The following is a 26,233-nucleotide window of genomic DNA, read 5'->3' on the forward strand; positions in this document are numbered from 1 at the left end:
AATGATGCTGGCGACAGCTCCCCTTGGCAACGAGTTTCTTTGTTAGCTCTGGACACTTACCCAATGGTGCATCCGGCGTCTGCCTCGATGGTCCAGATGCAGTTGAGATTGTGTTCATAGGGGGCTGGGTACCCAGGCGACAGCACCTGCCCTGACACCTCTCCTCTCACTGTCCCTCCACACTCCGCTGAAAGAAATGGCAACAGAACGAGTATCATGGGGCAGCCTGAGCAATTCAGCATCACCGAGTGCCTCCCAAGTCCCTGTAGCCCATTCCCGGTGGCTAAGCAGAGGATGCAAAGAGCTCCCGAGGGGAGACTAGGACTCATAGCCAGAAACAAATTTTTTTTTTTTTTTTTTTTTTTTTTTTTTGGTTTTTCGAGACAGGGTTTCTCTGTGGCTTTGGAGCCTGTCCTGGAACTAGCTCTTGTAGATCAGGCTGGTCTCGAACTCACAGAGATCCGCCTGCCTCTGCCTCCCGAGTGCTGGGATTAAAGGCGTGCGCCACCACCGCCCGGCTCAGAAACAAATTCTTAATACTCAATAATAAAAGGCACCCAACCCAATTAAAAACGAGGCAAAAGATATCAGTTGACATGTATCCAAAGAAGATATATGAATGGCCAATATGAATGAGAGGAGATGCTTCCATAATTTATCATTGTTATGGAACTGTCAATCAAAATCATAATCACCCTATCCCCACCAGAATGGCGTTTTGACAGGAAGACAGGTGTTGATAATAAAACAGGGAGTGTAGGCGAGGCTGTGCGGAACTGGAGCCTTCCTATTACTGGTAGAAATGGCCAATGATATAGCCACATTGGAAAGCAAACTGGTAGATAGTTTCTTGAAATTGTTAAACATAGCTCACCACACAATATGTAACTCCTCTCTCAGAAGTGAAAATATAATGTCACATAAAAACTTGGACATAAATATTTTAAGCAGTGCTAGTCATAGTAGCCAATAAGTGCAGATAAGCCCAGGGTCCCTCAGCTGAAGAAAGGAAATACAAAATGTGGTCTATCTAGCAACAGAAGACTAGGCATCCATAAAAAGGAATGCGGTTCACATACATGCTACAGTGTCGATTTGGAAAACGCAATGCTAAGTGAAAGAAAGCAGACACAAAAGACTGAGATATTGTATAATTTCATTTATATAAAATATCCAGAATAAGCAGGGCTGGAGAAGAGAACGCGTGTTGTGTTTGCCAAGGCTCGGGGGAGTAAGTAATGAGTGAGTGCTAGTGGGTGGGAGACTTCCTTTCGTAAGGAGAAACTGTTTAAAACTTAGTGGTAATGGTTACATAGCCACATGAATGAGCAAAAACAACTGAATTGCGTGTTTTCAATGGGTTAATAAACTTGTAAGTGAATCAGTCCCCAAGGGTGGGACTAGCTCCCTACTGTATGACCAAACTCCTTGGAGTTTCTCAGGGTAGAAGAGGAAGGGGCTTGTGTCTGGTCTGAAGCCAAGGGACCTGTGCTAGCTGCCAGGGAGCACACTGAAGACTGGATCCAGTCCTTCTCAAGGCCAGGGCCAGTGCAGAATACACTACTGCACATCTGCCTATCCTGGCACATGCCAGATCCTAGCAAGTGATGGTGCCTAGGAGGAAGAGGCCAGGTCCCCCTGGAGCAGGACAGAACCTCAGGGAGGGTTTGGATTCAAATGCACCTCGAAGGAGGAGGCAGAGTTGAACAGCTTGTGTGGTGGCAGGGGAGGAAGGGAGGGACAGGAGGAAGAGACTTTACAGTCTGAGCAAAGAGGAGGGGCGTGGTGGGACAGGCTGGGGATGTGCAGTGGTGGGCAGGACGGCTAGAGAGCTGGGCAGGCGTGGGGTGTTGGAAAACCATGGACACCAGGGTTCTGCGAGGAATACATGGAATACATAGTGTGTGTACATGGGAAGGAACTCCCTTTTCCAAGGGAGACAACTGTAGTAGCAGCTCAGAGGGCACAGAGGATTGAGCCTCGGGGCAAGGAAAGCAGTGGAGAAATCTGTGCTCCCTGTCAGAGTGAGTCACTTAACCCAAGAGCTGGTGGCCCCTCCAGCCGCAACCTCCTCTGGCCAAGTATACTTCTAAGGCCCTGTCCCTGAATCTCTGAGAGATACTTTCCACATTGTCTCTACTTTGTCTCCAATGCTAGAGTCTTGGCTCAGGCCCTCTCTGTCTCTCAGCTGGCACTGCTGTCCGTCTCCACAGTGCTATATCTGAGGGACCTCCAAAGAGAAGGATGTGTCATGCTTCTGGTCCTACCAAGTCTGATGAACTAAGTCCACAGCCCAGGCAGCCTTGCTTAGACCAACAATGTGGAAAGTACTCTCCCTGTGACAGCTTTGGGACACCCTCCCCTGTCTAGGTAAACTGTAAACTGGATACCATCTTCCTTTGTGTCCAAAGTGTGTACCATCGTGTGAATGAAACAAGCATATAGCATGCATTAAAATAGCGTCGTTTCTCCTGCCATCCCAGGCTCTGGGCTACATGGACCTTGCCATAGACTGCACGCATATCAAGCATGTGGTAGAGCGTAGGGCACACAACACAAGTTTAATAAGTATTTACTGAATGAACAGATGCACGGCCCAGTGAGTGGAAGCTGATTGCTTCCCGGGAAAATTACCATGCCTGAACCAAGGAAGCATGAGGGAAAATGAAGAGGTTTAAGGCTGAGCTATATAAGAAAGTAAGTGATTGGTTAAGTAAGGAGCTAAAAGCTAGAAAGTTCCAGAGGAGAGCCTGAGCTTCACCTAATACGACACCTGACCCATCAAGCATCACTCTGACCCTGAGGCTTCACCTGGGACCATGAAGGCAGGGTTGCGGGAGGGACCTACTTCTGGTAGGAGTGCTCAGAACACTAGACCCTTTGTTCTAGCTTCCCTGTGGGCCACCAGTCGGTGGTGCTGCTGGGGCAGGTGGTTCCAACTTGATTGAAAGACACCAAGGTAAATGAGCCAGGCAGGGAGTGAGTGAGATGTGTGACAATCTGAGAGGGACCAGGAAGCTGGGGCAGTGCCGGTGGGGACAGAGGGTGGGTGTTTGGAGACAGAGGCCCTGGGAAAGGCTTCACAGGGACCTAGCATCATCTTCCTTCTCCATGGGGTCACTTTATTCAGGGGCTGGCAGGAGGGCAGGAGGGCCTGAGTACACAGCTTGTAGTATCCATTAGTGGTGACTCCTTGAGGCTCTATTCTTCCTCTTCTTCCCATCCTGGAGCTCTGGCTTGCTGTGGGACAATGGTCTGTACCCTGTCACTTGCATTTTAAATAAATGCTGACTGGCCAGTAGCCAGGTAGGAAGTATAGGTGGGGAAACCAGGCAAGAAGTAGAGGCAGGACAATGAGAATTCTGGGAAGAGGGAAGTTTCAGTCTGCAGTCGTCACCCAGGCACAGAGCAAGCAAGATGTGACTGACTGCCTCACCTAAAAAGGTACCAAGCCATTTGGCTAACACAGAGAAGAATTATGGGCTAATATAAGATGTAAGCGTTAATAAGAAGTCTGGGCTAATAGGCCAACCAGTTTATAATTAATGTAGACCTCTGTGTATTTCTTTGGGACTGAACAGCTATAGGACTGGGTGGGACAAAAAAAACCCCTGTCAACAGAATGGCACCCAATGTGGGGCAACTGTGTCCACATAAAGCCTGAGAGAGTTTGGGAAGTAATTCTAGACAGAAAAAAAAAAACAGAGTTAAGCACAGCTTCTTGGTAGCATTTTCTCAGGTGGGCTTTGTTTGCTAGAGACAAATGTGCCTCATTTAAGAGAGGTTTCCTGACTCAGCTTTAGCAGTGAAACTTTGCAGCTCTTTTAAGAGACCCTGCCACCAAACACTTAAATGGTGTTTATGAATAGCCGACAGCATGCTTCTTCGTGGTGGCAGGGACCTTGAAACGTCGTAGAGTTGTGGCAGTAAACATGGCTCTGGCCAATACCTCTTCCATGAGGATATACTCTCAGAAAGCTAAGGAATGGGGTGGATCCAGCCATCAAAACCACAGCTTTAATCCTAGCCATATTGCTTAGCAAATTAAAGACTCAAGTGGTCAGAAAAAGAAAGCTATACAGTAAAGATAGATTCAGATGGGAAAAAAAACCTCTAAAAGGTTTAGAGTGTGTTTAAAAATATATGTAGGCTTGGGAGGGAAAAGAAAAAAAAGTCCTTAAAATAAAAAAAGAAAAAAAAGAGAGTAGTAGGGTGTGCTGGCACACCTTTAATCCCAACATTTGGGAGGCAGAGGCAGGCAGATCTCTGCGAGTTCAAGGACAGCTGGGTCTACAGAGAGTGTGCCAAGATAGCCAAAGATACACAGAGAAACCTAGTCTCAAAAAAGCCAAAAAATTAAAAAATAAAAATAAAAGAAATAGAGGTTAAAACAAAGTCATATAAAGATTAAAAATACACAGAGCATCTGGATACTGTATGTTATTGTGTTGTCTTTCAATTGTTTGATGGCCGAGGAAGGAGCAAAAGCTGCTAAAAGACATTTAATTATAAATGTTGCTGGATTATATACATATATATAATGCTTTGACTTTAAATTTTAAGTCAAAAGATAATGCTACTTTGGAGAAGAGGTTTTGCTTTTGTTTCCACAGGAAGTGAGGGACTGTGAATTCATTCTGCATTAAGAAAAATCATGTTTGACCAAGGAAGACCCCCTGAGAAATCTCTGAGAGGAGAAATGGCCCAGATGTCTGAGTTCTACATCCAGAACAGTTCAAAGACTGCTGCCTGAGATGATCAAACCTCTCAGGATACTCCAATCAGGACTTGATCATAATGCTAAATTTTCTTTGGGTCCTCATAAGATTATCAGTGCCCCCAATCAGCAAGAAGCAGCCTGGAATACTATGCCCACATTCCCAAAAAATGGATTATGGATGTTTGCCTTTGTTTAGAATGTTGGTTACAAGTTGTTATGGATAATAGTCAGTAAAAAAGCTAAACAAAGGAGATTCGATTCAGAGTTCTTGTTTAAAAACTGGGGGGGTGAAATGCTGTGGGGCAATGGGTCTATACCCTGTCACTTGTGTTTTGAATAAACGCTAATGGGCCAGTAGCCAGGCAGGAAGTATAGGTGGGGCAACAAGACAGGAAGTAGAGGTGGGGCAATGAGAATTCTGGGAAGAGGGAAGTTTTAGTCCGCAGTCGTCACCCAGACATAGAGGAAGCCAGACACAGAGCAAGCAAGATGTGGCTGCTTTGCCAAAAAAGGTACCAAGCCACATGGCTAACACAGACAAGAATTATGGGCTAATATAAGAAGTTATATTATAATATAATATAATGTAAGAGTTAATAAGTAGTCTGGGCTAATAGGCCAACCAGTTTATAATTAATATAGACCTCCTTGTATTTCTTTGGGACTGAACGGCTGTAGGACTGGGCACGACAGAAACCCCTGTCAACACTGGCTACCATAACTTGGGGTGGGGATTCTCCTTATCAATGGAGGAGACATATGAATTTTTAAAGCTACAGTAGTCAGTTCAGTAATCCATGCTGACCTCTACCCTCAACATGGCATGTGTAACACACACACACACACACACACACACACACAGCCTCACTTCCCTAAATGCAACAGGACCTGAGGAAAAGTCTCATTGAAGAAGATTTCAATGAGTATATATAGTAGGATGTACCAAAATAGTCTTCCTAGCCCGGACTGAGTGAGTTCTCTAAATCCAATGTCACTGACAGGTGGGCTGGCAGGGGGATCTGACAGGGAATCCTTTCTGCAAAGCAAATAGTTATCTTATGGGAGCCACAGTCTCTCATTTATTTTGCTTGCTTTGATTTGCTTGCCTTGTGGTACCACACTGCTGTCTATTTATGCATGTGTCTCCGTGGCTGATTCGAGAGCACTCGTCTCTGAATTCTAAGCACCTATGTAGTGCCTGGAACGTGAGTGAAAGAAGGGAATTAAAAAGAGGAATGGTTATAGATGGCAAAATCCTCGAGCCATAATCCCAGTGCTGGGGCAATAAAGACAGGAGAATCTGTGGGGCTAATGAGCCTCGCTGAATAGGTTAGCCCCAGGTCCCAGTGAGAGACCCTGCTTCAAACAAACAAAACGGATGACTCCTGAGGAAAAATACCGAGACTGACCTCTGGTTTTATCATGAGTGCCCACACACACACACACACACACACACACACACACACACACACACACACGAAATGGAAGAGACACGTCTACAGCCTGCCTTAACCTCAATAATAAAGGAAGAAGACCCTAAGGGCTGCTTATGGATTGCAACTGTCTACCTTCTGACTTGAAATTCTGGCTCTTGACCCTGTGTGTGTCATGAAGAGACCCCATTACAATGTAGTTATCCAAGGGAATAGGACCAAGCATGGTCACCAAGGCTTCTCACCATGCTGTTTATCTGGTTGGCCCTGTATGTGCTCAGGCTAGACCATCTGCCTACCCACCTAGCCCTTCTGATGGTGAAATCTTGTCTATTTTTCCAAGTCTCAATCAAACTGTTGCTCCCAATTGCAGAGCCCTCTCTCATTGTCCAGAGACTCTGACCAGAGCTCTGTAGACAGGATGCATGCTCATGACCTACCAAAGAGATTTGGTAGAACAGGGGCTTCCCAGTGGCATGGACACCTGCCAGCCTATTTCTAGCATGTGTGGTTTGGTAGGCACTCATGATTTCTCCCCAGCAACTATTTCATTCCCATTAGATCCACCTTTGTTGCTCAGGGACACTGCGGGTGTTGGGAGCGGAAGGCTTGACTAGAAAGAGCTGGTTTGGGGGAAACAGGATGAGTAGGGCCATGGGAGTCGGAGCAGCAGGGAAGTGAAGAGGTTAGAGAACCAGAATGGAATGGTGGCGTTCCGCTTATGCTTCTGTTCGACCTTGGACCACTGTTTCTGATCTGGTACAAGTGCAAAGCCTCCAGGAAATGTCTGCTGATGGCGTGCAAGAACCCCAGGCTCAGGAAGATGCATGCTCACCACCACAGTCTTCCTGAGGCAGGACATCAGATCTAGCTCTTTAGCTTAGTCTTTCTCCCAGCACCTCCCTGGAAAGGGGAGCATGAACGCATTTCACCTCCAGGGAAACTGAGACCTGGAGTGGACTGGAGTCTCATTTGAGTCTCAGTGTTGCAGGCGGCCTGGAGCCATTCCTTCCTTCTAACAGAGACCCCTACCACTGCTCTATTGCCTTGCTGCAACTCTGAGGGCATGACTGGACTCTGGCCCCACTGACGAACTACAAGGCAGTGGCAACCCCATGTGTGGATGGTCCTGCCTGTGCAATGACGAGTGAACGTGAGGAAATGCAGGAAGGCGGCCATCAAGCCACAGTGCTTGCTAAGAGGGAAATCCAAGGCTGGCTGATGGCCCCAGGCCCTGGGTACCATTTCTGAGGCCGGGGCTGGAGCTCAGATAAGGGAAAGGCCAAGGGGTTCCTTGCCAATCAAGAGGCATCCTACCTACACAGGTGGGCAGTGATCGGTCCCAGGTCCTGCGTTCCCCACTCAGACACATCAGCTCCTCACTGCCCCGCAGTGTGTAGCCAGGGTCACAGTTGAAGGTCACAGAGCTCCCGGCAAAATGACCTCCGTCGTGAACCTTGTAGCCAAACTGTGGGGTCCCTGGGTCTTCGCATCGGATGAGTTCAAAACCTGGGGAAGACAAAAGAGAAAGAGTGAGCCGAGTTCATGGTGACAGAGCCACGGTCCCCTCCCCTCCCCTCCAGCTCTGGTCACTGCCCCTGGTGTACCAGCCTCAGGCATTCTCTGTGGAGGGAGCATATCTCTGCGGCTTTAAGAAAATGAGTTCAGAATTTAATGGCATGCATACTTGGGGCTGGATTTTCTATTTCTTGGGTTAAGCCTGTAGCATTTTGGGAGTGGGATCTGTGGCTTCCATTTTGATCACTGGAACGCTGTGGGAAGGCAGGGAACATCACCATGCAAGCAGCTGTGTTGAAAGGGCTGGAGAAGGAGCTCCCATGAGCTCCCACTCCACTCCGTGGGACTCCAAAGACCTTGCCTCTCATTTGTTATTCATAGGGGTCTCGCAGGTGGGTGTAATTATTGGCACTCGACAATCGAGAGCATTGACTTGGGAAGGTTAACTCAATTGCTCGAAATTCGCACCATTTTCAGTTAATAGAAATGGAATTCAAATGTGAGTCTATTTAATCCCGTTACATGGAGCCACTTCTGAAAGAGGCAAAGATCCCTGCGTGAGACATCTCAGCACCCAGACAAGGGAAATCCCGAGGGCTACTGGAGTCACTACACGCCCATCTCAAGCAGTGAACAGCCTACTGTCTCTTGCACTCACATAACTGTGAAATTATTGTCACAGTTGTAGAATATTTTCCCCCTTACTCTCTCAGCCAGTTTCCCCTTGGTCTCTATGCATTAGCTCTGTGAAGTCCTTAAAATGTATGTCCTTTATGTATGATTTCTTTTGCTGAGGGTACTGCTTTATAGTGTCATATATGTTAAAGCATGAATCATTTTTTCCTTTTGATTACCAAATAATACTCCACTGTATGGACATACCACATTTTCTAGCTCCACTCATCAGTTACCAATCACCCACTGGATTTAAAAGGCATATATAAGCATGCATTTGTGCGTGAGAGAGATCATGTGTGCGTGCGTGTCTACTGGGCACACCAGCTCATATGAACAAAATGGGAAAGCCTGACTTAATAGTCCATTCAGACCCAATACAAACTTACTAGAGAACTGAAGTTCAAAGCCTTTGCTGGTGTTTTCGGCATCTGTGATGAAGTCGAGCCACAGGCTGCTGGACGTGCTGTTCAAAGTCACCCCCAACATCTCAGAGCGGCTGAAGACCCCCAGCAAACGGGCGGAGTTGTTAGTGCCATCATAGACCTGGATACCAGAAACCCCAACCCAATGATGTCAGAGTTGCCTATTTCAAACAAGGTCCGCTCACCCTGCAGCCCACATTCCCACGGGTAGCATCAATAACAGCTGCTAGAGAGGCAGGTGGCCATCAGACGCTCAGAAGGTGGCAAAGTGAAGCCAGCCGCAGAGCTGGTTGCTGCCTTTCCCCCATGCTGATAGCGCTGTGCCCAGTGTGTCTCTGGTCTTTGGGAATTGGTTGCTACTCTAATAGCCCCGTGCAATCTGCTTTTTTCCTCCGTGCTCATATGCTAGCGGCTCACGCTTCGGCAGCCTTGGGAGGCCAGGCTGGGATGGCTTGATTCCCCAAGCCATCTGTTTCTATAGACAAGAGGCTGAAAGCACACGGCATGCATGTATCACCCAACACACACTCCTGTCCTTCCAGTAGACGATACAGTCATTGTTCTGCCTGCCTGTGGCCAGGGCCTGCCTTGACTGTTCTACTGGACACGATCCCCAGGGCATGAGCAGGATGTAGTTATGGTGACCTGTCTTTCCCCAGGCCAAACCTCTGCCCCTTCCTGGCATAATGATGGCTCCAGCCTAGGGCCTGCTGGGTTTGTCAATGGGGGAATAGTGCTGGCATCTGGCTTCCCTCACTCCCATCTGTCCCCTGAATTTCTGGGTACCAGCAAAGGCAACGATCATTAGAATAATGAACTGGCTCCCTAGGTCTAGAGGTGGCTGCTCCTTTCTAGATAGTGGTACAAATAACAACAGAAGCTGTGATGGGACTGAGAGGCCCCCTGGCACTTTGGTAAATATCAAAGACGGGATCTATGGGTGGGAGATGAATGTCTGTGCGCGGCACACAACATGGTGCCAGCTGCCAGCAAATTGAACCAATATTTCCACCCTTCCATCCTGGAAGCCAAGTCATCCTTCCAGCTAACAGTGCTGTGCGGAACAGAATTCTGTTAAAGCCCTGGGAGCCCAATCCCTTTCTGGGCTCTATGAAAAGAATCCTGGGGTTCCATTCTGAGATGACACCTCTTCAAAGAGCTGAGCCCACTGCGGTGTCCAAATTGTTATAAAAACATTCCTTGAAAAGGTGTCTGTGTGCGTCCGTGTCCCTACACGGGCACAACACGCACGCCATGGTGTGGGTGCTGTGGCCAGAGGACGGTCTTGGGTGTTCCTCCTGCCTTCCCTCTTATTAGAGGCAGGGTTTCTTGTTTACTCAGGTTCACTCTCATCTGCTACTGTATACGCCAGGCTGGCTGTCACAAGAGCTTCCAGAATTCTCCCGTCACTACATCCCGTCTTGCGGTAAGGGCTCTGGGATTGTAGATGCACACAATCACACCCAGCTATTAAATGGTTCTGAGAATTCGAACTCAGATCTGCACGATTGCACAACAAACTCTGCCCTCTGAGCTATCTCCAAAGCCATAAAAAAAAATCTCATGAAAACATCTGTACATCGCGACAAGAAATCAGACATCCCGAGCTTCTTAGCCGGGAACAGACAACTGTGGAGATGTTGGATGTTGTGTCCATGCAGTAATATCAAACCGGGTCAAAGAGGATCTTTTTTTTTTTTTTTTTTTTTTGGTTTTTCGAGACAGGGTTTCTCTGTGGCTTTGGAGCCTGTCCTGGAACTAGCTCTTGTAGACCAGGCTGGTCTCGAACTCACAGAGATCCGCCTGCCTCTGCCTCCCGAGTGCTGGGATTAAAGGCGTGCGCCACCGTTGCCCGGCTGATCTTTTTTTTTTTTTAAATCAAATTTCTACCTAACAAGGAAAACCAAGGCCAGAAGTTCAAATGAAATGATGGCCCAGGCAGGCCGAAATCAGAATACAGAAAATGCCCGTGAACAAATGAATGCACGCCTCAACACATAAACTAGACGAGAAAAAGGAAAGGAGACAGAAAGGTACAGGCTAACAAGTCGTCAACAGCAAATCCAGCATGCAGATTTTATTTGGAGCCTGGCTCAAATACACTGTAAATCCAAAAATATACGATGACATTTATGAGACAATTTGGAGATCTCAACATTGCCTGGATGTTGTATGGTGGCATTAAGAAATTATTGTTAATTAATAAGTACAACGGGTATGGGGTTTTTCCTCCTTAATCTCAAAGGATAATTTGTTCTAATCCATTAAAGACCAAAAGGTTATTTGTATCATTATGATAAAATATTCATGGCAGAAAAATGCATAAAACAGAAAAACACAAAGGAAAGAAAACAGCTTCTGAACCTGTTATGTTCCCTTAGAGATCATTCCAGGCTTGGGTGTTCTATGCAGTGTATACGTGTGTGTGTGTGTGTGTGTGTGTGTGTGTGCATGCGTGCATGTGTGCATGCATGCATGTGCAAAGAGGAGGGGCTGGGAAGATGGTTCTGATGGTAAAATGCTTGTTGCTCAAGCATGAGGACTTGGGTTTGAATCCCCCGAGCCCATGCTAAAGAGCCAGGTTTTAACCCTGAGAGCTAGGATTCAGGTGTGAGTTACCAAGCCAGGCTTCAAAACCCTGTGTGTAAAGAACTCTCCCCACCACCGACTTTAAAGCCACCTCTCCTGCATCTGTAATTCTGTATTAGTTCATAAACTCACATTTGCCTGTGAGTTTTCTCTTCCATTGCTCTAGTCTGTCATTCTTGTGCTCTGCCCGCATTGATTTAGTTAATGTGGTGGCGGCATGTGCCTGTAACCCCAGTATTGGGAAGACAGACAGGACCCCCAGGTTTCTCTGGCTAACCAGTCTAAACTGATGAGCTCTGGGATCAGTGAGAGATGAAGTGACTGAGGCAGGCACCTGGCACTGATTGATCTCTGGTCTCCATATACACGCGCACACATATGAATATGTACAGACACACAAACAAGATCCAACTATGGACGCATATGGTAATCAGCTCTTCCACTTAATACACTGCATATCATTTTCAAGTCTTGAAACAGTTTCCACAACAACTTTTAAATAGCTGTAGGGGCTGTAGGGATGGATACTCAGCACAAAATTAACACAATCTACAGCATGATTATTTACTTACCAGCATTCAGAATACATGCGGAGGCAGGGACACTTGGCAAATACCACAAATAAGAAAGCCACTGTTTTCTTCCAATATTTTGCCCTAAATCCATTTAGAATTTATTTTACATATGTTGCAAGAGTCTACCTTTCCCCCGTCCATTAGTTATGCAAAAAACCAACAACAACAACAAAAAAAAGCCTTGCCGTGAGGGAGGGCGGTTGTTTTTGTTTTTCAGATGTGATTTCACACTGTATCTCTGGCTGGCCTAGAACTTGCTACGTAGAGCAGGCTGGCCTTAAACACACAGAGGTTCACCTGCTTCTGTCTCCTGAGTGTTGGGATTAAAGATATGTGCCACCATCCCAGGCTTCAAAAGCCTTTTTGTAAATATCCCATCTACCACCAATTTTAAATCTGCCTCTATCGTGTGTATAATTCCAGTATGATCCCATGAGCCAGGACTTGTTTGTGAATTTTCTCTTCTGTTGCATTTGTCTGTTCTTCCTGTGCTCTGTCCACAGTTTTAGGTATCGTAGCTTTGTAATATTGATAAGTATGCCGTAGAAGTTAATTGTTTCCTTTAAAGAAGAATTCTCTCATATTTACTATCCTAGATAAACTGAAGAGTTTTCCAAATTAAAAAAAGGAAACAATTCCCTTTCAAAGAAAAGCCCTATGTCGTTCCAACTGAGTTACATGAGAAAACAAAGCATTGATACAAATCTTCTGACACATGGCTTCACCTGACTGCGTTGTCAGTCAGGTTGTCAGTATTGTAGAAAGACTCTCTACTTACTCCTGGGTGGTTTTATATTTTCCTCTGCTATCGAGAAGTAAATCTTTTAAAAGATAGTTCTAACAGGTTACCATATGATGGGCCAATTCGTTGGTAGACGGAGGGAATGGGAACATCTCCCCGAGACATCCGAGACAACTTACAGACGTCTGGCTCACCTCCAAGTGCAGAACTTTCCGAACAGGATGATACACGTGACCAGCATTTCTGTGGACATTCCTGCATGTCTGCTTGCAAAGGTGGGCTTCAGTTCCTCCAGGACGAAGAAGCTGCCTGCGGGGCAGTCCCCTACCTTCCCTCACGTCAGACGTCGCCAGGCTGCTCTCCAAAGTGGGATGCTGCTGAGCCTTACTCTAGCCACACCCAGCAGTGTCCCTGGCTTCATACCCATGCCAACGCTCAGCACTCTCAGGCTAAGTTGGGCTCTTTTGCAGTTTGATGGATGTGGAACAGGCATTTCCACTCAGCTTTCCCAGATCACCACTGGGACTGGGCAGGGGTGACTGTATGCTGACCACCAATTTTACCACCCTCTTGTGAAACTTCCGGTTCATATTCTCTGTGGGCATTTCCCCACACATATTACAGTTCTGTCTTCTTTTGAAACCAAATTTATAATTTTCTTGTAAAGATTATTCGCGTGTTGGGGGGGGCATATTTGTAGACTTAGTTTTCCAGTTTTTGCCTCAATAACAAATGAGAATTTTACTTTCCTGATTACATGTTTTAATTGGTTACAGAAACACCAGCTGCTTTGTTGAGCTGTCTTATTGGTTCTGATAGCTTATTAGTTGAATCATTTGTGTCTTCTAAATAAATGAGACCATTTTCTACTCTCTTTTCTGATTTTTATAGCTTCCTTTGTTGTGTCTGGGTCCAACTGTAATGGCTTGGATCAGCAGCACAATGCCGGGAACGGTTGGCAATGGAATGGCACGGTCACCGGCCATGTTGCTCAGCTGCCTGGAAACCTGCTGAAAATTTCCCATTAAACCTAATGCTTATTGTGGTGTTTAGAAGGGCTTTTCTGCTGTCCTGATGAGAAGGTTCCACTCTCAGTTTAGTTTTTTAGAATCTTTTAAGAATCCTGACTGGAGATTGACTTACATTGCAGAATGTTTGGGGATGTAGCAACAGGTCTCTTTTTTCTTTCTTTCTTTCTTTCTTTCTTTCTTTCTTTCTTTCTTTCTCTCTCTCTCTCTCTCTCTCTCTCTCTCTCTCTCTCTCTCTCTCTCTCTCTCTCTCTCTCATTTTCCTCCCTCCCTCTCTCCTTCCCTCTCTCCCTCCCTTCTAACATATTCTTAGGGTATTACACTGAAGCACAAGAAATTCTCAATGTTTAAAGAGTTTTTGACCTAGACAATGGCAATCTCACGCAGGCAACCTAAACAATAACATCGTGAGGTTTTTCTGTTGGGTAGACACAGCCTCACAGTCTTGGATCCTGCCTGTTTTGCTATCTTTGTATTGACATGCTGCTGGATTCAATCCTATATTGTCCAGGGGTTTTTAGTTCGATAACCATAAGTAAGATTGGCCTAATAGGTCCATGCTTATTTTTATTTTTTAATTTGTAGTTTTTACACTATAAATTATATTGACAAGTTATATCTGTGCTGAATATGCAGTGATGCTATGATTTAAGAAGAGCGTAAAGTTAAATGAAGCTAATTAACATATTCATCACCTCAACTGCCCGCCCCCCCCCCCCACTTTCTGACAGACACTCTCCCTGCATCTGGAGCTCACTGACTTGGCTAGGCAGGCTGTGTAGCCAGTGCCAGGATCTCCCTGTCTCTGCCTTCCCATAGGGAACTGCAGACACGCACCAGTGAGATGCGTCTGTCTTTCAGGTGGGTTCTGGGGATCTGAACTCTGGTCCTCACGCTTGCGTGGCAGGCCCTTTGCTGAACGGACCAGCCTCTCCAGTCCCATTTGTCATTCTTCATTGTGTGATTTTGAAATGTACAATCTGCTACCTGTACTCTATCCATCCCTTTGTGTAATTGATCCCAAAGCCAAAGCATCTGCCCAGGAAGGGCTCTGCACCATTTGACCACCACCTGCCTCCTCACTGCCCCTCCCCCAGCCTCTGGGAACCACCATTCCTTTCTTTAACACCGTGCCAGTTATAAACGTGAATGGGAGGTGGATCTTTATTTTTCTCTGTTTCTGATTACTGCAGGAATTATCTGTACCTGGGCTGGGACTGGGGCTTTGGTAGGTGATACAGGGGTTTTCAATCTGCAAAAATAGTGTCTTGTTTATTTGGGTTTTCACTTTCTAATATTAGTGTTTTAAAAATATTTTAATTATGCTATGTGGTGGCAGTGCACGCCTTTAATCCCAGCATTTTGAAGGCAGAAGCAGGTGGATCTCTGTGAGTTCGAGGCCAGCCTGGTCTACAAGAGCTAGTTCCAGAACAGGCTCCAAAGCTGCAGAGAAACCCTGTTTCAAAAAAAAAACAGACAAAAATTAATTATGCAGTTATGTGTGTCTTTACGTGGGTATGTGCATGTGGGTACAGTGCCAGCAGAGGCCAGAAGGGGGCATTAGATCTCTTTAGAGCTGAAGTTACATGCAGTATTGAGCTGTGAGTGGTGTGCTGGGAGCTGAACATGGGTCTTTTGGATGATCAGCACGAACTCAACTCTGAGCCATCTCTCCAGCCCCGAATATTATCATTTTATAATTATATATATATGTGTGTGTGTATATATATATATATATATATACACACACACACATATATATATATAAAATTTTATAGCTGTTCCTATTTCCCTATTGCCGTAGTCTGGATCACATCTACATTTACATCCCTTTAAACCCTAGTATTATACACCTGCCACTTCTTTTGATCAGTCCTGTCAGGTTCACATGAGTCACTTTTGTAAAGAAAAGTTGATTTTCCTGCTAATGCTACTGCTAGTTAGTTTTCTCCCTAGGAACTTCCTTATTTGGTAATTGATTGAGGCAGGACCTCATCGTGTAGCTCAGGGTGGCCTGGAACTCACTGGGTAGCTGAGGCTGTCCTTGAACTCGTGCCATTCTTCCCGCTCAGTTCCCAGGTACTGGAATTACAAAACTGGCATCACCATGCCCAGTTTCTACTCATCATTTGAAACTGTCTTTCCAGTCTGGGTGTACATATATGCCTGTCATTCCAGCATATGGGAGAGCTTGGGGGCTACACCTAGAGAGTCCCCAATACGAGCAAGCCGACAAACAGGTGTCTTTCTTCTCCTCTCTTTGGTTTATTCTGTCATGTTACTCAAGTCAGCAAGCCCTTATTTACTTTTCATGTAGGTGATAAGTCAGAACCTCCCAGAGGTATATTAGAATTTTCCCACAATGACTAACTTACATATATTTACATTCCTAGTAGTCATGTTATTTGGCATATCAAGTTTTATTGTGGACTGGTTGAACACTTCATTAATACAAAAGAATCCTCTTCTTCATTTCCTGTTGAGATGTGAAGACGTTCTCAAGAGCGTCCTGTAATGAGCTGATTTCATTTTTTTCTGTTACCACCCTCCCTCCATTGTCTCCATCCGGTGTTTTAATTGGATGATCATGTTTTTCATCTCCATCCAATCTTTCCTCATCGGAGTTAGCTCTGTTTTCATTATTGCCTATTTTGTGCCATAAATACAATATTCTCTCATCTCCTGCAAAGAATACCAATTAGGAGCTTTAAAAGCATGCTTCTGTTCTTTGTGGCAAACAGAGGGGCAATTAGCTCTGATCCCTCAGACAGGGCCCCTTCTCATCTGCTGAATATTCACACATATCTGGTTAATTTCCTTGTTGGCCTATCACTGCAGAGGGAAAATGGAAACGGAGAATATAAACACCCCCTACATTCTAAGTGGGAGCAAAGGAGCTGTGCCCGAAGGTGCCCGGCATGCAGAACTATTTCCAGTGCAGGGGTGCTAGGGATGGTGGTAGACCCTTCTCTACTGAGCCTGACAACTCCTGATGATCCTTCCCTGGAGTGTCAACAAAACCCAGAACGACATGTCGGGATAGAATCAGGGCTCCATCATCCCTCAAACCTGATACTCATGTTGAAGGTGAGGAGGAATGAGATCTTGTCCCCAACAAAGGCCTTACTCTCTGCCACGCATGCATGCTCCTATTTACATAGCCCTTACTCTCTGCTCTGCATGGGTGCTTCTATTTTTAAATGTATGTCTATGCCGGTGTGGGTAGATGGGCGTTCTTAGGTGTTGGTGCATGGGGGCATACACGTGTGTATAGGCCAGAGGTCAATCTTGGGCATTGTGTCTCAGGAGCCAGGCACCTTGCTCTCTGGTATATTCTCTTTGGGTCATGTAGTTCACTGGCGAGGCTAAGATGGCTGATCAGAGAGCCCCAGGATCCCCTTGCTTCCACTCCTCCAGTGATGGTCTCACAAGCCTGTGCCCCCACTCCTAGCTTTTTGCAAGGGTATTGGGAGTAAAACTTGTGTCTTCATGTTTGTGTGGGAGTACCATGCCCACTTAGCTATCTCCTCAGTCCTTCCTTGGATCTGTGATACTTAATTCACAAGCCGGGAATCATCGCGGGATGTCCTCGCCATGTTACAATAAAGCTAGGAAGCTCTCTTTAGAAGCAGTACCATGTTCCTGCGCTCACAGCCTCTAGGCCTCTAGAACTGAGAACTGGTTAAACCTATATTTTTATATCCATTAAAAAAATTCTTTTAAGTTGTATATGAAAGGCACCCTCGCCTGATTTCCAAGGCTAAGACTATCTTTCTTCAATTGCCTTTAGCTATCCTGGTGGGAACCTGTGCAGGCTGTAGTATGTGCATGGGTTTCCTCTGATATCTTGATCTGGGAGTTGTCTTTCTGTACGATTGTATTTTGTGGTCCCTCCTCTCTTGCTCATGTCAGGGGGGCAGGTGGATCAGCTGCAGGGACCATATCAACAAGAGTGAGGTGGCAAAAGAAAACAAGCCAGAACATGTGGACTAATCTAAACTTTGGGGAACTTTTATTTTTTAGGGTAATGACCAGGTCGTAAGTTATATATGCAGGAGAACATGCCAGGCCATAAATACAAGCCCTCAGGTTTGGAGGATCAGTCAGTTGCATGAAACAGATCAATACCATCCTGGGAGACAAGCAAAGTGTGGAGAAGATACCCAGGTCTGTTCAGGTGTGTACCAGTTAACTTTGGAGGCACAGGTAAGGGACATACCTGCAGTGTGGAAGATGAGCCAGCTGCATTGAGGCAAGGGACAGAGGTTGTTGAGGGTAGCTCTCATGCTCTGGGCTCCTGCATAGCTAGCTGTGTGGAGGTCTGGCACCCCTGTTGGCTGGGGTTGCAAGGCAGCTCCAAATCCCACTTGGGAAGCTAGGACTGACAGTTCGTTGGGGTCCTAAAATAGTTTTGCTATCTGTCCATATCCTGAGTTCTTTCTAAGAGGTTAAAGAATCCTGGGAAGAAGAGCTAGGACAGGAAAGGGACAAACAATGCCATCCCAATCTCCTGGGGACCTTGCCTTCCCTCATCCAGAAGCTTGCTCTAGAATAGTGGTTCTCAACCTTCCTAGTGCTGTAACCCCTCAGAACAGTTTCTTAAGCTGTGATGACCCCAATCATAAAATTATTTTCATTGCTACTTCATAATTGTAATTTTGCTACTGATATGAATTGTAATGTAAATATCTGATATGCAGGATATCTCCACAGGTTGAGAACCAGTGCTCTAGACGGTTCAGTGATTTCAAGTGTGTGTGTGTGTGTGTGTGTGTGTGTGTGTGCTGAAAAACAAAAGCCACGATATGTCTCAATGCTCACTGGGTTGTTTTATACATTACTCAGTTATTTCATGAGGACTGCGGTAAGAATGAGAAATGCTCCCACTAAGACAAGGAATGAACTAGTGTGTGTGTGTGTGTGTGTGTGTGTGTGTGTGTGTGAGAGAGAGAGAGAGAGAGAGAGAGAAACATATGTAAGAAAGAGAGAGAGAGAGCACAGGCCCTAGGGATGGGTCAGTGTACCAACTGTGCATAAACATGACCGTCTTTAGTGGCTCTTCCTTCCTTCTGCTTCCCAGAGTAAAGGCCTTTAGTTGTTCTGAATGTTCCTCATGCTAGTGTTTCTCCAGCTGCTGAGAACAAAATCGTATTAGGATAAGCTGGTAAAGTTCCTTGGCTTAGGATAAAAATGACTAAATCTGGGTGATTCTGGGTGATGTTTTCTGTATAATCCATTTCATTACTGCAGTTCTTTAGTAGAGTCTCCAAGTTCAACTGTTTATTACCCACACACGAATACCCTTCAGATTATCAGCAACAGCCACTTAAGCACACACAAAGACATCCAAGACAGATGTCTCTCTGGCTCTATCATCTGAGTCCTGCCATTTCTTTCCCTAATGAGCTCACGTCCTTCAGCTTATTGACACTCAGAGGTCATTGTCACACCAGGGTGATGCTACTGCATGCTCAAGGCATATGTAAGAACATGTGCACAAAGCATGCCGACACATGATGCAGGTGTAAGCAAACAGATGTACCAGACCAGACACATAGGTTCACATACATGTGGAAACATATGTAAGAAAGTGGGTGCACACACATACATCATGCATGCACACATTCATGCTACACACCCCAACCATGTACACAACAACATACACGCATGTGCTCAAAATACACTACACACATATATGTACTCACACATATACCATACACATAACATATATACACATGAACTCATACATATACTATACATAAAACATGTACTCAGGCATACAATATCTATAAACACATATACACAGATACTACACACAACATGTACAAATGTATAATTACATATATACCACACAATATGTACATACATATACTGTATATAACATGCACACATGTGCTCATAACACACAACCACAACATGTATACAATGTGTGTGTACATATATGCACACACACTACACATGTGTACACAAATATACTATACACACACACAACACACACGCACTGTCTTAGTTAGGGTTTCTATTGCTATACTAAAACTCCTTGACCTAAAGGAACTCGGGGAGGATGTATTTCGTCTCACAGGTCCACATCGCAGTCCATCACGGAGGGAAGTCAGGATAGGAACTCGAGGCAGGAATTTGGAGGCAGGAGCTCAAGAAGAAGCCACGGAGGAGTGTTATTTACTGGCCTGTTCTCCATGGCCTGCTCAGTTTGTGACTGAATACATGGTAGGACTATCTGCCCCTAAGAGGCAGTCTCCACAGTGGCTGGGTCAACCCACAGTTAAGAAAACGCCCAATAGGCTTGCCCACACATCAATGTTAAGGATACATTTTCTTGATTGTGGTTCCCTTTTCTCAGATAACTCTAGTTTGTGTCAAGCTGACAACCAAACAAAACAACAAAAATACAAATAGGATACATATATGCATGTGTGTGTGTGTGTGTGTACATGCACACACATACATTCTATGAGCTCTTAATTGCTCAGATTTAAGACCACAGTCCGTGTCTTAGTTTGAGTTTCTATTGCTGTGAAGAGACACCATGACCACAGCAACTCTTATGAAGGATAAAATTTAACTGGGTGGCTTACAGTTTCAGAGGTTTAATCCATCATCATCATGGTAGGACATGGCGGCCTGCAGGCAGACATGGTGCTGGAGAAGGAGCTGAGATCTTACATCTTGACTTACAGGCAACAGGAAGTGGTCTGAGATAGTGGGCGTGGCTTGAGTACATACGAGACCTCAAAGCCTGCCCACAGTGACACACTTTCTCTAACAAGGCCACACCTACTCTAATAAAACCACACCTCCTAATAGTGCCACCCCCTATGAGCTTATGGGAGCCAATTACATTAGATCACCACAGTCCACAGTGGAAAATCTGACCCACTGACTGCTCTGAGTTCATCACTGTTTTGTAAAAATGTGTGTGTGTGTGCGCGCGTGTGTGTGTGTATGTGTACTGAACGTGTACAAGTATACTTTTACGTGTGTGAATCTGTGTGCGTGGTGTAGCATATGTGCAAATACATGTTTCACAGATGTGCATGTGGGTATGAACTTGTGCATTTGTGTATATGGGGGTCAATGTTAGGCGTCTTCCTCTGCAGCTTTTCCACTTATTTTTAGAGACAGGGTCTCTCACAGAAGCTGGAAGTTACTGATTGGCCAGACCGGCCAGTTAGAATTACAGCTGTGTCGACCATGCTGGGCTTTCACATGGGTGTGGGGGACCCGAACTCCTCATGCGTACACAGCGGGCACCCTGCTAACTGAGCTATCGCCCACTGTTTTATCACACAGTGTTAACGCACATCCGTGAGAGCAGAAGCAGACAGTTCCTCAGCAAATACTAAGGCCACCCACCACCCCTCACTTTTGGTCTTTTTCCCAGGTGAGGCTATCCATCAGGACTCAGGTGGAAGAGGGAGGCGTGGCCACCGTCCCACAGAGATGGGAAAGTGACGACACTTTGCACATGGTTGCCTACACACGGTCTGCAGTCAACTGTCATTACCTTGAGGAGGTCTCCTTCAGCGAGTTCAAATGCCTTGGCTTTAAGCTGAATCCCCTTCCCCGGCTGGGTCTGGATGGAGTAGATACATTCGTGATTGTTATTGTAGTTCACAGGAAAGTTGGGGGACAGCAAAGTGCCCTGAGTGCCCGTGACCGAATTCCCACACTCCGCTGGAACGACAATCATAATATCCACAGATTAACCCACTCACACGAAACGCTTCTCGCTCTGCATAACCTCACAGGGGCGACAAGGTTGCCCGGTTTCCCACCTGCCTGCTGTCTGTCTGTCTCCAGGATAGCCTATCAACAGCTCCAGCCTACCCACAATTCTGCCTGCTTTCTTCATCTTTCTTGCTCTGCTTATCCCTTCTCTAGAAATAGAAGATATACCACCGGACGTCCTTCTCCTTTACCGTGTTAGTTTATAAAGCACTGGTCCCCCACACCCATTTGCATGGTATCACAGCAACAGAAAGATGCTAGAGAAAGAGACAGCCATACCTAGAAAGAGGAGACCTTTTAATTTAATTTTAAAGCTCATAGATAGGAGCTAGGTAGGGATGGATCATGATCGCTAACCCTTACACACAGAACAGTGCAGCCAAGAGTCACAAATACCAGACCCAACGGGCAAGCACAAGCTGTCTTTCCTAGTGTAGACACAGGAGGCCACACTTAACTACTTACACCTAGTGTCAATACAGAATGAGGATGGGCTGGGAATTCCACCTCCTTGGGCCTGTGTTAGGAGCCTGGGGCTCTGAGGAAGTTTGTGCAGAGGCTTTATCAAAACCCTGCTTCATTTGCCAGTCAATAAAACCACCCCTCCTGCATCTGGAAATCTGTTTCTTATCCTGCAGAAATGGTCTTTTTCAGGCCCGTATTTATAGCAGACATCACATTCTACTTGATTTGTTAATATCTCCATCTTCTCTGCTGTCTTATGATTCTTCGGGGGACCGTTCACAGCTCCATCTCGTCTAGGCATGGGCAGCGCCTGGCTAGCTCAGACTTGGTGGCAAGGCATGGCGAGGGACCCTGCAGTGGGCTCTCTAGGATAACTGACTGTGGGACTCTCCTTGCTAACTCCCCGTGTCAAGGCACCTGCCACATTGCTCCCTGCTTGCCTATCATTTGCATTCATCTCCTACCCAAACTACAAGCTACACAAGGGCCAGGGCCATGCTTGAAGAAGCTGTACATTTCCAAGGCCCATACCTATAAGACAAATGTTTGTCAAATATATGGATGAATGGAGGAATGTGGCCATACACCCATCTCAGTAGAGGCACAGGGCTAAAAATAGCCAGGTTCCAGAAGGGTGGAAACAGGAATCCAGATGGCAGCTCATTATGTGTCTGGACAGATGGGAGGTTTGGAGCATGTCTCCGTGGTGGTTGGTGGCATGTCTGCTTTCCCCTGCTGCTGCTCTGTGCCCTTACTCTTGGCTGGAAGGACCTTCAAGTCCACTAAGAGGCTATTAGCCAGCTCTAGTTGGCTTAAGTTGGGAGTGTGGTAGGTGACACCCACAAGGCACAGGGAAGCCTTCAGAGCTGAGTCTTTGTCTCCAAAGTTTCTCTTTGTTCTTTAAAGGTGGTGTCCCACTACCAAGTCTCTACTTCTCAATGGGCTCTGATCCCCCGGTCCCTCTTCTATTCTCTGCTTTAGTTTCCCAAGACTTTGCACAGGATCTTGTTTGTTTGCCTCAAAGGAGACAGGGTTCCTTGAGTGCCCGAAACTCAATTGTTGAGCCAAGGGACAAAGTTTCAGATGAACGAGCCCAACAGGGATATAAAATATAAAACTGAAGGGACAAGGTGGGGAGGCACCCTGGGGCAGCAATGGCTGATAATCTCAGCAGGCAAGTTTCTAGACTATGTATTTTCTGGGGACCCTCAGATGAGGGGGTATGGCTTGGGGGCAGTGCTACGGCTGCGCAGAGATGATTGGGTCTGTCAGCTGCAGTGCCCCACCGTCTCTGGACTTCACATTCTTTCCCTCCAGCTAGGCAGACGCATGAGGTGAGTGGGGCGGACAGACTTGGGAGGCAGACAAGTGGGATCCACTTTCTGAACCCTGGGCTCCTCCTCTGGATTGTAAGAGTCTCCGCCTGAGACTCGAGAACAGAGGTGTACGGGTTGACCTGTGAAACTAGTGGATGCAGAGAGCATGGCCAAGACTGTGAGCTCTGTAATTCTTCGTTTCGTTTCCAACTTGTCTGCCTCCAACCGAGCGTGGCATCCTGTCTGCTCTGGACTGTCAGGAATCTTATGGAAAGCTTGTCGCTGCTCAGGCTCACAGTACCCTTATTGTTCCGAAAGCCCCTTGCCCTTTGCCCAGCTCATGACAGCTGGCTTCCTCAAACATGGCCTTTTGATTGCCTTCTGAACCCCAGCTTCCTGCACACCAGCTTTCTGTCCCACCTCCGGGCTAGTGAGACCCTCCTGTCGCCTCCACACACCAGCACATATGTAAGAAAGGACACAGGACTGCTTGCCTCATATGTTGCCAGTCCCTACCCAGTGACCAAGCCCTGACTCCCTGCCAGAGCTTTGCTTGGTTCTAGGTACCAGAGAAAGGACAAGAGAGGGAAGGGATGTGGCACTTGTTTCTGGGAGAGTTTCCAAAGAGGCAGGGGAGATGAGCAGATGCCACAGGAAGCCAAACACAGGCGTAAATGGAAACAAACCAGTGTTCAGAGGAACAAACGGGCACATGCTCAGAAGTGCCACGGCTGATTCATACATCTGTCGGCCCTGTCAGACGAGGTCTCGGTAAGGGCAAGGGCTGGATCTTATCCATCAGTCTGGGGCTCCTGAGGCAGAGGGTCAGGTCTTCTCCATCACTGTGGGTCTTCCAAGGACAGGACCACATCTCTTGTTGTAGCCTGGGGTCCCCTCCCAGGGTCAAGGCTGTCTCTTCCACATCAAATGCAGGAGCCCCTGAGGTCAGGGGCTGCCTCACCCTGTCACACCATGAAGTAAAGCTCAGGGCTGTTTACATCCTCCGTGGCTGGGAATGTTCCCGGTGGCACAGAGTGGACTAAATCATCTAAGTGACACCTACAGGGAAGGTGGCAAGCGAGAGCACCCCCACGGGTGGGCAGGCCCGCCATAACTCTGGCGGGAGTCTCTGCTGCAGGGCTGGCTGTAATTAGAGGTGATTATAATTGCTGCCGTGTTATTAATGCCATGTGAAACAGAAGACAAATGTAATAATGAAAATATTGTGTGGTGTCATGAACAAACAGTAATTGGAATAATGAGTTAAAGGATGAGCTGGTGTAATGAGACTGGCGAGGTGGGAGCTTTGGTGGCGGTAAGCATTTGGGGGCCCGGAGAACCCCGTTGGAGGCAAAGTCTCTCCAAGCCCCTCATGGAGGGGGATTTCCAGATGTGAGGGCCGCTGCTGGTGGTCAGGTCTGAACTGACCTTCCCCAGGGTGAGTTAGTTCTGTTGCAGCCTTTTGTCTGAATGCTCCCCCCTCTGAATTTGTAAAAAAATAATTGACAACGTAATGACAAGTCATTAATCCATAAAGGGAATGATAAAAATGTTATTGGCAAAGTGACAATTATGTGGTTTCCCCCTGGCTTATGGAAACGATGCCACCTCATCTAGAAGAGTCAGATATGGTTATCTCCATTTAACAAATGAGGAAGTCAGGCAGAAGGGTCTGGTGGTGCTAATGGTTTGGTAATTGGCAGAGCAGAGACATGACCTTGATTTGTGTGCCTGCTCAGGAGGGCACAGCTCATCTCGACAGCCTGGTCAGTTGTTCTCTACAGAGCCCCGGGCCCTGTGGAGTCGCCCAGGGAAGGGCTGATCGCATAGGCTTGTTCGCGTTTTGCTTTTCCTTTGCTTTCTTGCTTTTGTGTGTTTGTGCACTTGTGTGAGTAGACGTGTGGGAGTCAGGGGACAATCAGCTCTACAGACCACCTGGCTTTATTTTTGAGACAGAGTCTGATAAACCGGGAGCTTGCCAAGATAACAAGCTGGGTGGCCAGCCAGCCCTGGGGGGTCCACTTGACTCTGCCTTCTCAGTGTTGGCTTTTAAGTGTGTGCCACCACACTTGGCTTTTTTATGTCGATGCTGGGAATTGAACTCAGGTCCTCATGCTTGCAAGACAAGCACTTTACTGGCTGAGTTACCACCCAGCCCTCTTCTGTCTTCTGGTTTTTTTTCTCCTTCCTTCTCCTCTCCCCTCTCTCTCTTCTTCTTCCTCTATCACTATCTCTTCCTCTCTCTCTCTCTCTCTCTCTCTCTCTCTCTCTCTCTCTCTCTCTCTCTCTCTCTCTCTCTCTCTCTCTCTCTCTCTCCCAACTTCATGATTGACATCCAGACCTCCTGTGGGCCAGGAGAGCTCTCTACCACTGAGCCACACCCATCACACCTCAGGGGCTTTGAGATGCTGGTTCCTGTCAGATGCAGGGCTTCTTTGATCTCTTGTGTTTTCTGAGAGGTGGTGAGCACTTCACTAACTCACCCAGTGTTCTACTCACCCCTGCGCTGAGGGCATTGAGCAAACAGGGTCTCCAGCCTTATAACCACCTACAGTAGCAACTGTCCTAGGCTGTCACCAGGCATCCCACTCCCTCTGGGCTCAGAGCCCTGATTAACCTTCTTCTGGACTCTGGAAAGAATGTAGGCCAGCCTGGTGCCTATGCCCCTCCCACTCCCTGTCCTCCTCACCATCTCTGGTTCCTCTGCCACCTGCGTCCAGATGACTTCCCAGGCAGCGTCATGGCTGAGGCCTGGCCTCTCTATCTCCTCACGTCCAGCTCCTCCCTATCCCTGCTAGAATGCCCTTTACTAGAGGGGCCCTTCCTGCCCACCTTCTTGAAGACACAGCCTCCCTCCGGCTCCTTCTCTGCCGCCTCCCCTGGGTACCTCCTCTACTAACTGCCTTTCCTCTGTGCTTCTCAGTACTGCCTCCTAGGTACACGTCTATGGGTTTCTGGTGTGTTCCCCTCCATGGGGATGGGGGTCCTTCTCTATGTG

The 26,233-nt window shown here is 46.7% G+C and overlaps 1 protein-coding gene across 1 annotated transcript in view; it reads right to left on the reverse strand.

Annotated features, from left to right (window-relative positions):
• Csmd2 (CUB and Sushi multiple domains 2) overlaps nt 1–26,233 on the reverse strand; it is a 551,269-nt gene that overhangs the window by 135,704 nt on the left and 389,332 nt on the right. Inside the window, exons 22-25 of the mRNA XM_038333470.1 lie at nt 21,231–21,400; nt 8,736–8,892; nt 7,471–7,662; nt 61–187 (exon numbers count right to left, since the gene is read on the reverse strand). Of these exons, the coding sequence (XP_038189398.1) occupies nt 61–187; nt 7,471–7,662; nt 8,736–8,892; nt 21,231–21,400 (646 nt within the window). The remainder of the gene's footprint in view (nt 1–60; nt 188–7,470; nt 7,663–8,735; nt 8,893–21,230; nt 21,401–26,233) is intronic.

The sequence above is a fragment of the Arvicola amphibius genome, chromosome 6, assembly GCF_903992535.2.
Source record: "Arvicola amphibius chromosome 6, mArvAmp1.2, whole genome shotgun sequence".
NCBI lineage: Eukaryota > Metazoa > Chordata > Mammalia > Rodentia > Cricetidae > Arvicola > Arvicola amphibius.